The sequence below is a fragment of the Rhinolophus sinicus genome, linkage group LG14 (genome assembly GCF_036562045.2).
Source record: "Rhinolophus sinicus isolate RSC01 linkage group LG14, ASM3656204v1, whole genome shotgun sequence".
Lineage (NCBI taxonomy): Eukaryota > Metazoa > Chordata > Mammalia > Chiroptera > Rhinolophidae > Rhinolophus > Rhinolophus sinicus.
Genome location: NC_133763.1, coordinates 10864307 through 10877038, shown reverse-complemented (window position 1 = coordinate 10877038; position 12732 = coordinate 10864307). Strand labels below are relative to the sequence as shown.

General features: G+C 38.6%; 1 protein-coding gene across 3 annotated transcripts in view; it reads right to left on the bottom strand.

The window, feature by feature from the left end:
- The window catches only part of NCOA2 (nuclear receptor coactivator 2), a 257586-nt gene that overhangs the window by 22876 nt on the left and 221978 nt on the right, over window positions 1–12732 (bottom strand). For 2 of the 3 annotated variants that reach the window (XM_019726127.2, XM_019726156.2), the window contains exons 12-15: window positions 11359–11569; window positions 9127–9333; window positions 6242–6457; window positions 3748–3877 (exon numbers count right to left, since the gene is read on the bottom strand). In XM_019726127.2, the coding sequence (XP_019581686.2) occupies window positions 3748–3877; window positions 6242–6457; window positions 9127–9333; window positions 11359–11569 (764 nt within the window). The remainder of the gene's footprint in view (window positions 1–3747; window positions 3878–6241; window positions 6458–9126; window positions 9334–11358; window positions 11570–12732) is intronic. The other variant, XM_019726165.2, reaches the window with a different exon arrangement.

Sequence of the window (12732 nt, the reverse complement as noted above, 5' to 3'; positions counted from 1 at the left end):
GATGAGATAAGTGTGTTCGAAGTGGGGGGGTGGAGTGGTTATTTTGAGATGGATTAATGGCAATGAATCTTTTACTGTAATAAATTTCTTAAATTTAAACATTCACTGCAGTGTTTGATCCCACCTCGTATTAAGACAAGGATGAAGTTCAGAGGAATAAAAAGATGAACACACACAGGCCCCAGGCAGGTGTAACATGGTAAGTAATAAACTAGCAAGAGAAAGGTCTACCATCCATAGAAACCTCATTTCCTGAAATCTGCACTTCTATTTACAGACTAGGAGGACACTAAGGAGGGCAATAAAGAGAATAAGGTCAATTCTGAGTCTTGTTTGAGAAACCATACCATTACCATCACTTTTCACATGTATTTTCAAAATTCTGCAGAAAAGCAGCAGCTACTACATGACGAGAAATAGTCAACAAAAGAAACTTTACTCTCAGATACATTTCAAATGAGAGATAACCAAATTAACTCTGAAATTTTGAACTTAACGTGAAAAAAAGTCATTTACGAGGCAGCCACTATATTTCAAGAGAAAATCAGTTTTATAAATCCAACAGAAATCTTCAAACAAATCATCTATACATTTTAGACTATATTTTAAATACCTCTTTTACATACCAGATGAATGAAAGCAAAAAACCACAATGGAACTACAGAAAAAAACATTAAAAAACCTATTACTAAATACATAGGCAGTAAAAATACAAAATACTAATGCTGACACTTATAAAGAAGGTTAAAAAAAAGGCACTGCTTTTCTTCTTTTTCAAAAGAGAGACGTGGTGTGAACCGTTGTTATCCATCACTTCTGAATTTCTATGACTGAAATTATCATAAAGTTGGTCATAAATTTCTTCCAAACTAAACTATTTAAAATAAAAGAAGTGGGGTAGGTGGCTGGAAAAATTGAAATAATGTTCAAAGCGGTGAAATGTTTTGTTTTGTTCACACAGTTCTTAGACAAAGAAAGCTGACAGACAGTAACCAAAGCAACAGCAGAACGGGGCATGCTGAGTCCCAGAACCTGCTCAGCAAACCGAACAAGCTGCCTCTGTGATGGGACTCAGTAAAATCTGGAATTCCTTTTTTAAAACAGAACTCTCATCTGTTTGGGCAACAGTGAAAATCCTGACTGTGGGCCTAGTTTACCCTAGATGCAAGTCTTGGACATTTCATTCAGAAACAACTATCAGGTGCTGGATTTAATTATTGTACTACATTTTTATTACTCGCAAGTTTCCATGGAAATGGGTGGGTTTTTTAAATGTCAAATAAACATATGTCGAAAGAGCATTAACACTGCCTGACACCATGAAATCAGACTCAAAGAGCTGGAAGGACCTTGAGAAAGCACTGCCTCCAAGTATGAGTGCAGTGGTTACAGCACAGGCTGCTCTACTCCCCAGCAAAGCCAGTGATGGAGGCGCCACTGCCCTGGGGAGGGCTCATACCTGTCTGTGGTTCTGTCTGTCTCTTCTCCTACTGCCTCATCTCTACTCAAAGTGCAGCAGGAGGACGAGTGGTGCTGGCATCACCTGGGGCTTGTCAGAAATGCAGACCCGCCTTCTAATGGAACCCCAGGGGTGCTTCCGAGGGGCTTGGAAACACCCGTTCCTCCCCCTAAGTGAATGGAACACAGCTGGTGAACGCCCTTCCTCCTTCATCTCCCTAACACAGTTATGAGCAGTTCCCCTACTCTTCTTTCAGTCAAACAACCAGGTCCCTACTTTTTCTCACAAATCCTATTGCTAGGCTCACATTCATCTTCTGCTATTTTGTTTTTTTTTAAAACTTCAATGAATCCTCTGAATCCTTTATCACACCCTGAAGATACAGAAAGGAAATGGGCACTACATCACAATTCTGAGCTGTGCAACAACGCTGACTATGACAAAAGGATTACATCCCAGAGTGGGACTCCCTCAGAAACTTGTATTTAAAAAAACACCGAATCAGCAGCTCTGGCAATGTATTCTACCTTCGTGAAATTTCAGAAACTCTGTTGACTTTCATCACTTGTGAATGTGGTAAGAGAATTACATAATTTTAGACTAGAATGGTCCCCCAATGGAAGGCCATTTAGTCTGTAGTAAGGTCCTCACTGAGCTTCTAACCTCAGCTCTTTACATATGAGCCTCAAGACCCAGTTTCTCCAGCTTGAGTTTCCTCAGAAGTTTACTTCCTGGAAAACAATGCCTGCAGCCTGTAAGTTCCCACGCTACATCCTGCTCAGGCTCCCAGCTATCTCCCAGCCTTGGGGCTCTTTGTGCACCCAAACAGCTGAGCAGCCATCACCCCGGCCTCAAGGTCACCTGTGCAACATCTGCTGCAAGTGCGCTGCTGAAAATCAGGGAGATGATGCATGTAATGTAGTTGTGAAGTGGCCTGTGCCGGGAATGACGCAACTGTCAAAGAGGCAAACAAGAAACACCGATGGGCTTAAACCTGAGCAAGCCCTGAGCTGCTGGTGCCAGGCGTGCTTCTATCCATCAAGCACAGCAAGGTCAGAGAGCTGCCCCGAGACTTCTGCATTTGAGCTGAGGGAACCCGGAGGAGACCCAGGTGAGCAGTGACCCCCACTCCTGGCAGAGACCACCACAAATTATCATTAGAAACGTGTCCTCAATTTCAACCCCTGATGTTTCACTGGCTGGGATCAGCTCTGAACTCCCAATGGAAGATTAGCAAAGTAGTCAGGGACAGAGGTCGCCATGGGTGAGAGTGACTCACTGGATTGAGAACCCCAAGAAATCCACATGTTGGTATTAAATAAAGAAATTTAGAAAATAATGATGAATGTAATGTTTAATGACATAAAGATGGAAGCACGAAAATAAACAAGCAAAAAAGAGGCTATGAAAATTAATAAGGCAAATAGAACTCCTAGAAATGAACAACATATCCCAAACACCAAGAAGTATAAATAAATAAACCCACACCTAGCCACATGGTGGTGAAGCTACAACACAGCATGTACAAAGAATTGTTCAAAAGCAAGTAGAGAGAAAAGATGAGCTACAAAGAACCAAAAATGATTAGACTGATAATCAGAGCTAAAACAACTCAGTAAGATTGTTCACATACCACTTCCTTTTTTAAAAAACTGTTTCAACGGCTTAATGTACAACGTCTGAATTCTCCAGTTTGGTATTTAAGGTTCTCTATAAATCTACGTTATTACTAATCTACTCTTTCAGCCACATCTTCTGATACTGCCTTTTTTTTCCCAACGTGGCGAAATACTCGTAACATAAAACTCGGTGATTTTGGTACCCTAAACATATTGTGCTGCTTCTGTAACACCTAGTCCTGACTATGATTATGCTGATTTGCCAGGTGGACTGGCTTCCTGCCACCTCTGCCTCCTGAAATTATACCTTTTCTTCCTGCCTTTGGAGCCTTTCCCAATCACCCCAGCTGGATGAGCTCTTGAAATAAGGTTTATTTCTCTTACGGCATTTATACTGCACACCTCATATTACACTTATTAGTGTACATATTTGATTTTCCAACTAAACTGTAACTTCTTTAAAGACCTGCCCTAGATCTAACTGATTTTTGGACTTTCTCCTCCCCGATACCCCCTGCCCAGCAGACGGTACAGTTTGAATACATCAAAAGTGGTCAAGCACCAACTATTCAAAAGGAAGAGACGAACTTCTGGCAGAGGCACATGGAAGATGACTTACAGGACTCATGACGCACTGCTCCCTCGGCTTCCTGGGAGCTCAGCACTCACCTGCTCTGGCTGGCAAAAGATGCCTGCTCTATGGGCAGGACGCTTTCCGGCCACGGGGCGGTCTGGTTGGGAGGAGCTTGTTGTTGGCTATACTGGGGCCCTCCCATGTTCATCTCTAATTCAGATGGCCCTAAACAAGAAGACAAAAATCCCCCAAATATTATAACTTGTAATCAGGAAAGTGTCTATTTCTGTTAGGTAATACAAAGCAAAATATCTGGTTTTTAGAAAATGGAAAAGACAGAACCAATAATAATTAGGTGCGATAATAAGTCTGAACTTTTATTCTGATATAGAAATAAAGGCAATAAATTTCAAGGCTATCATACACTTTAGGGAATGTCGAGAGCAGCAGTTCTAACCCTTTTTAACTTAAGACCCTTTATATTCTTAAAAAAGAAAGGCAGCTTTTGTCTGCGGGTTATACAGCTTATCGATATTTATTGTTATTGGAAATTAAAATTGGCAAATAGAAAAATGATTATTAATTCATTTAAAATCATCATAATAAGTCCACTATATGTTAAGATAAACTAAACTCTTCTTTAATGGAAAAAGAAATCTTTTACTGACATTGTTTCACATTTTTGCAAATCATTTTCATATCTGGATTGATAAGAGACCCAGAATCTCCTATCTGCTTCCACATTCCATCTACTGTGCTTTCACACAGCATGTATCTTCTAGAATTCTACTGTACAGTCCATTCATGAAAGAATCAAGAGGGAAGAAGGAGAACAGTTTGGCCTTGTAGACCCCCAAAGGGCATACTGGGCCATACTTCTGAACAGTGCTGGCCCTCACTGTGATTCAGCCAGCCAGGCTCAGGGTGGGGCAGAAAGGGGGCCCAGACCACTCACATGTGCTCTTCCTTCCAAGTTCTTTTCAGAGGTTTAAGGGTAATGGGTAATATGAGTTTTTTAATCACTTTATTGTTATCTTTATCTGTAGGCCTGTTTTCCATTATAATAGATTTTCTGTTGAGTTCTCAACTTTTTTTGAGTTTATTAAATATCGGAGAAATTCAGCTATACTAAAGCTCACTGAGCCATATTTCAACCTCAAAAGCGAGGTGAGGTGCCTGTCCTTTAGTGAAGAAAGACTGAGGATAAATTAAGTTGCTGGATATAAGGGATTTAGTATTCTGATTTTTTTCTTAGTTTCTCAGATTATTTATTTAAGTTATTGGGGGGGGGGTGACTATGGTTAACATATTATTATGATTTTTAAAGAAGGAATCAATATTTAAAAAATTTCCCAGTTTACTTTTGCACGGAATTCTGGTCATTTTTCACGCAAGCCTCAAATGATAATAAATTTGTGTTTGGGAACCACTCATTAATTCAAAGTACATTCTCTGTTGAAAGGAAATAGGAATGTTATTATTCAGAAAACAATAACTCAAAATGCACCGAGTAATTGTTGCAATTATTTTTAACCCTTTAAACCACAATTACTTTTGCACCAACCTAATATATAGCTAGGTAAGAAAACTGACGCCAGACGTAGGATGAGAATTCTGCATTATCGTGGCACCATTAATGATTTAGCGCTTACTCACGCTGTAATATCTAAGTATATGAAAAAAGTATATAAACATTAACTTACTTGAGTTATGCTAATGCACAAGGTAAGAGGAAGGTTAATATGTCAATGATTAAGAAAATAATCTTGAGTATGAGTTACACAGACCATTAATTTTTACAAAAATATAGATATAATTCACATACCATACAATTCACCCATTTAAAGTGTATGATTCACTTTATATTTGCAGAGTTGTACAACCATCACAACAATCAAGTTTAGAACATTCTTATTCCCCCCAAAAGAAACCCAAAGAGTGACCATTAGGAGTCACTCCCCATTTCCCCTCCAGAGCCCAGCTCTAGGCAATTCCTAATGTACTTTCTTTGTCTACAGATTTGCCTATTCTGCACATTTCTTATGAATGGACTCACACGATGTACTGGGCCATTAATTTTAGTAACATGAAAACTGTATGCAAATCGAATCCCACTGACCCTCACCTTTTGTGAGATGTCCTATAAGACCCTGCACCTTCAGTGAGGACCTAGGAGTGTCTGGTTTAACAGTCTAGGGCAGGGCCCAGGAATCTGCATTTTAAGGTCCTGAGATCATTCTGACGATCACTCAAGAGTTAGGAATCATCGCTGAATCATTGAAATACTTCTTTAAAATATCATAAACATAAGCTTTAGAGTGCGACACTGAATTTATGCCCCCCCCAAGTTGAATTAGATAATGTAATGAAAATAAATTATCACAATGGTAGTTGATTCTCTTATATAACTGTAAAACCTTTGGGATACTATGATTGTACAGAGTTCCTGCAAAATCCCACTTATGACAACTTGACATGGGGGGATTACCTACACTGCAAATTAGCAGCTTGTCTTGAAAGGACTTATGGGGCTGTTACTCTCCTGAGAAAGGATAAAAATTACAACCAAGAGCACTGAAACAACCTTACCTATATTCATGACCTGAGACTGCAGCATCTGTCTTTGGCCAGGCTGGCTGTTGGGTCTCATGGGGATGCTGGCTGTTGGATTCCGAATCATAGCTCCTTGGATTGGCCGGTTCATGGCACTGGTGGTAGCAGCACAGGTGACTCTCACAGCAGAATTCTGTGGTGCCCATTCCCCAGATGGCATCGAGGGCCGGGCAGCATTACTACTAATCATTCCTGCAGACAAGCCAAAGGAAACTGAGAGATGCAGTAACTGAAAACATCCTCAGCACGTACGAGCCCCTGATCTTACTCTGTACCAGGTGATCATTCTGTAATACGCAGCTAGCCCAATAGCTAACGCCCGCATCGGGACGGATGCGGGTCCTTGGCTAAGAAATAAGAATCAGAGATCACTACCAAGTTTTTTACAACATGGACTTGCCCCTCTTTATAGTTCGGAAAAGCTGTTAAAATTGTTCCCATATGTACTTAGAAACAGGTGCTGTGGCGTGTGGATAACCCCAACTTCCTTCCTCAGGAAGTGAATCACATTAGCTGATATACACGTCAATGCTTTACTTTCCAAAAGGGAGGTGAGGCTAAAAGGAACAAGGTAAAAGCTCACAATCAATATTTGAATTACAAACCAAAATCACAGAGAACACCCCATGAAGTCTGTGCCAGACTGTAACTCCTCGAAGCTCTTTCAGAGAATTCTAATCTGTGAAGCGTCAGGACTGACCAAGGCAGCCTCTGCGACATGAGGAAGTCACCTGGTCTTTCTACTACACTCCTTTATAGCCAGGGCAAGGCCACGCCCACTATTTCCATATACCTGAACCACCACATTCCTGATGATACAGATCTACAATGGGTTAGGACAGACTTGTGAAAATCCTTTTATGCTTCAGATATTAATAGTTATTTGACCACACGTAACAATGAAAGCACAAGACTGGCAAGCGGGATCAAGAGTTTGCTCTCTGGCCTGGCCCCCAGGGTGCTGGCAACGGCCAAAGATTGGCTAAGACTTGATATTCTAAGGGTCCTGGAAAAACCCCAAGTGAGGGCCCTTCATTTTGAAATGTTTAATGATGGATGTATAAAAGTTCTGCTTTCAAACACATGGGTTGCTTTTATTTACTATAATTATTATAAACAACTAAAAATAAGGTGTATTTAAGAAACGGAGAGACCACGTGTTGTGGGTGACTCTTTACTGGTGAAATGAGAATGTGCTATGTTAGGGTGATTAAGAGTAAAGGACAATTAATTAGATTGAAAAAGTTAGAACAATATTGTAACAATACATTTAAAAAAACCATTTTAAGATTAGATTTGAACTATGACAAAGATACTATGGGAGAACAGGCATTTTAGATTTCCAAAAATCTATTATCTAAATAATGCAACACAATTCTAGAAAGTCTAGAAGTATTATCCATAATTCAACAGTATTAGGGTAGTCACCGTCTTTTTCCCTTTTTTGGGGAAAAGGAACACAGGCATCATATGGTAACAGCCTGGACACCCGTGATCGCCAGGCTGCCCAGATATGACTATAGGTGTGTCCCCAAATTTCTACTTAAGATTCCTACAAAAACTCAGATCTTCTTGTTTTCTGCTAATATGAAGCCACCTTTAATAAACCAATGGCTCCTTTGCTCTTACAGAACTTTATATAAATCAATATTTTAGTAATATAAATCAATACTTTATCTTACAAAATTATGTGAAATTAATATGGTGGCGTTTCTGTGAATACACAAATTAGTGAAGTAGTCAGTTCACGGCCCTTATGATAGGCACCCAATAAATATTTGTTGAATGAATAAGCTATTCTATTAATAATACAGCATAGTTCACATTTCCTACAAATTGCTTATCAACAACAGAAAGTAAAACAATCCACCTTTTTTCCTTAAATTGAACTCTTGTTTTCAGATAACTATCGAAATGGCAAGTATATACAGGGATTAAAGACTGCCAAAACCAACAAAAGAAAAACCCTAAATTAAATACCTACCAATATAAATTCTTTTAATAATAGCTATTCTTTCAATGCCTTTGTCTCTAGTACGTCATTTCGACAAAGGAAGAAACCTATATAAGTTGTGAGCTGTTCTTCACTAGAAGAGGCAGCATCCTGCTGTGTCTGTGAGAAACATACTACAGGGCACAGGGCATGGTAGTAACAGCCACTCGTGCTGCCACAATGACTCCAGACTGAACCAGATGGAAGTTTGGGAACATGGCAGCCGCCAGGCAGTGACTACCTCCTGGGAACATGCTCAGGCAACTTGGCAGACACTTAATTTATGGCTGGTCCAGGTACAGACCAGGTCACACACAGGCCACTTCATACACCTTCGAACACGGGGCCCTGGACCAGTTACTATCAGGCCAGGCATACTACTGTTTAAAGTTTTTTATTTTTAATTAATATTTTTCTGAATGAGGATTATACTGTTTGTAAGTATGAAAGGTTGGTTGAATTTTAAACTTCGTTCTGAAATTCTCCAAACACAAACCATCAATTAATAGGACGTTGTGGGGTTATCAGATTATCAGGAAAAGTTAGCAACCACCGATTACTTTCCACACACCACAACAATGTCTAGAACAGTAACTGGAGTAGAAGTGAACTAAGCCTGTGCTACAGGATTGATGATGAGAAATCTCATGACAGCAGTGATCACAGAATAAAACCGTCAGCTTTCTGGAATGCTCTCCGATGCTTCATATGCCACTCTCACGGCGAAAAGCTGTGGACTTTTCTTACGTTCAAATGTTAGCTTCTAACATAAAAAAATTTCACTTGAGAAATCCTACTAGCTTGATATGGATGAATACGCCATTAAGTTAAGTAACCCAGTAAAGTAACAGTACATTCGAGCCCTTACCTGTGCTACTGTTCCCTAAATTTCCTTGGTTTCCTATCATCCCTTGGTTACCCATCATTCCTGGCTGAGGTATCACTGAGTAGGGACTATTGTTTCTGATTGGTGGGAAGGGTCCAGCACCAGTTGGGCTTTGCAATGTGATGTCAAGTGGTAAATTCTGGTTTGGCAATAACCTGCCCAGTTGCCCTGGTCGTGGGTTATTAAAAGCTAAGGAGAAAACAAATGAAAATTGAAGGTTAATATAGGATAATGGAAAAGAACAGCAACAGAAGTAGTGATTAGAGAAAATATCGTCTGTGAAATAACAAAAATACGCACACCAGGGACCAGCTGCCTACATAAAAGACAAATTCACAGACAAAAACACATGCAGCACTAAAATGAAGACCTGTAATCTAATCAACAAGTCTCTAATTTAATCATTAACATTCTTGCAAAAAGGAAAAAAAGTGTATCATCATTTACCGTATTTTTTTCTCTTCAATACTAATTTTTAATATTCAATTGTATTTGCTAAGTAAACCACAAATGCTTTTTCTGCATTTGTTATATTATCCATATTTAGGAGTGTTGCTTTGTCTCAACTACAAAGCTGTAAATAAATATCTCCGGCAGCACCAAACCCAGAAGGTTGGTTTGAACGTTAGAATAATAGGTCTCAACTGGACTTTCCTAGGAGTAGAATTAGGTTAAAGGTGTGTACTCCCATTGGAAGTTACATATCTTTAAGTGTAAACTCTGCCACCTGAAGTAATTATTAAAGCTTTAGTTTATTCTTCTAAATACAGCTTTTTAAAATTCTAGATACATTTAGATTTAAAATGAGTTTTATGGGTAGTTCACAAGAATTTATTGTGTAATACGCTCTACGTGAATATACTATGCTATCACAAAGACGACCAGTAATTTGATAACAGTGTCATTCATTTTTAAAAGTACAAATATATTATAAATTATAATTTAAAGCACAAATTTATTAAATGAAAAAGTAGTTTACTTTCTCTGAATAATATAAACATAATATGAAACGGAACATTTAAAAGGATAGGTTCTTAACAATAACAGAATTAAATTTTTAGAAGAATTAGGGCTTGGAATAGAAATTATGTTCATGCTTAATCATGATTTCCTCAGGTTTCGTTATGTAGTTACCATTGAATAATCTGAATACTATCAGTAGGTACAGACAGAGGTGAAACCAGGAGTTCGTACACAGTCTGTCCTTCGTTAATTCCTCTGTTTAATAAGCATAAACTTTCTGGTGCGTTTCTTCTCAACTTTCTGACTTTGTGATCACCCATGGTCCATAAGTAACTCTCCATTCCCCAACAAATAGGCAGGTTTGAGAGATAAGAGCAAAAACTCTACTTTGTTTTGCTCTTTTCAGAATGATCAGGCATCACTCGAGAAAAAATCTAGTAATTAGATATTTTGTGATTTGGTTGATGGTTGCCATTTCTGGTATGAAACCAATGCTAAGCTCTGGGTTACACTATATTTGAAGCAGAAAAAAAAAATCATACTGTTTACCAATTTAAAACTAAGGAGACTATCTTTCTATCAATTATGTCCCTGAAACAGGAAAAATATTTTCTTTCATTCAACCTATTGGACAACTTTAGGCAACTATCAAGTATGTAAACTAGCGAAGGAAGAATTCATCTTAAACTTATAAAATCAAGCTTTATATCAAACTAATTAAACGTAGAATGAAGTTATAAAACATTTATATGATAAAGTTCCATGTAACACTGGTATTTACGTGAGGATTCCTAAGAGAGAGGACAAAATATTTTAAATAGTTTGAGCTTTTAATAGTATATTATTCCTAAAAAGTCAGCACTAATTTCCTGTATTTTAAGTTGCATATTAAAATCCAAAACCTAAAAAAAACAAACAAAAAAACCAAAAAACCCCAAAACCTAATTCAAACTCCATTTCTGAAGGCAGTAACTTAAATGCAAGGAAATACGACAATCATGTAAAACATTTTATTTGTGTAGGTCGGGCTCACTCCACGTTGATTAAATTAACCACAGAGAACGCTGGGAAGCCATGACCGTGAGAATCCACTCTGAAAACTGTTTTCAGAGACCAGGACAGTAGATGGTGCTATGTGACCATAAAAACTTTGAAGTGACTAAGCTGTTTGCATCAGATTTTAATAATCCCTGTTTCCAATGGTGATTATATGGGAATTTCTTGGCAATACCATCAATCTCTCATACTCACTGCTCTGTGAAATTCGCAGTGCTGTTTTCTGGGCTCCAACAGGTGTAACCGGGCTGTTCTCAGCTGTGAGTTGCATGAGGTCATTGATGATGGCTTGCTTGTCAACTGATCCAGCAGGGGCGCCGGGCCTCGTGTCGGGGAAAAGCTGTGGTAATTGACTATTCTGCAAATCATCCAAAATCTCCTCCAAGTTGTCCAGCTCACTGCCAGGCTGCAGTTAACAAACAGAAGAGTTTACCCAGTCCCACTCTCGGAGTGGGCACCACAGGCCCGCTTGCAATGACAGCCCTGACTGGTGTAAAGCACCACAGCCACATAAAAGCTGCAGATACATGCTGGCCTCAGGCCTAACAATTAATTGATCATCTTTAAACAAATTAAATTGACAAAGGACACAACTTAATCTCTTGGTCCTCAATTTTGTCATCTGTAAAAAGAGATATGACTGAATTGGAAAGAAAGCTCTCTTCCAGCACTGTGATTCATTGGCAACTTATCAGTTCCCCTTTATTTTATGCCAATCATTCAATTGATCATGAGTATGTATATTTCTAGTGAACCATGAGTATACTACGACTTACGGTCCAGGTCTAGGTTTTGTGGTTAACTCTCTTTATGAAATAACAACAGTAACAAAAAACTGGTAGAAAATATGATCCAAATTTACACTAAATCAGTATTTAATAAATGGTGATTTCCTTTTAGAACTTTTTTTTTTTAAGAGCAGGAGGTAAAACGCAAAATAAGGCTGAAGTAACCATGAATAGCTAAGCATTGCCTTTTCACTTTGAGTGGTGTTTTTCTCCTGCTTGCACTTTCAGTTTCGAATGACACCGGCTTTCTCAGTCACTCATCAGCTTAGATGACAAAATGTAGGGAAGCAGGATAAAAACAGGTTGTACCCCAGACATAGTATCTACCAACCTGAGACTTCATAGAAGCCATAAAAATGTTTTTCAGGGCTTTCCTTTTATTAAAATAATTTCATTTCAATTATCAACATTAAAATATAAAGTAAATATCACCACTATTTTATACCTAGTACTATTCTTCCAGAAAGGTCAACGGATTTTATATTCTTGTAAGCAGAACCTATCTATGTGCCAAGTATTTAAAATCAGACAGTGCCCACCACACAAGAAAATGGCTAAGTTAAATGCTGGGATTACTTTCTAGTGAAGAAAGTTGTAAGAATGATTTTCTTGATGTGTAATAAGTTAGGCACTATCCCCAAAGTCACTGAATGGACTTTGAATCCTGGTCTGTGACTAACCCTTTCATCTTCACCGGAAATGCAAATGAAATCATTATATGAGGTATACTTAAAAGCAGAAGGGCTTAGGGTTTTATCCTACATACAATTCCTATTCCCCA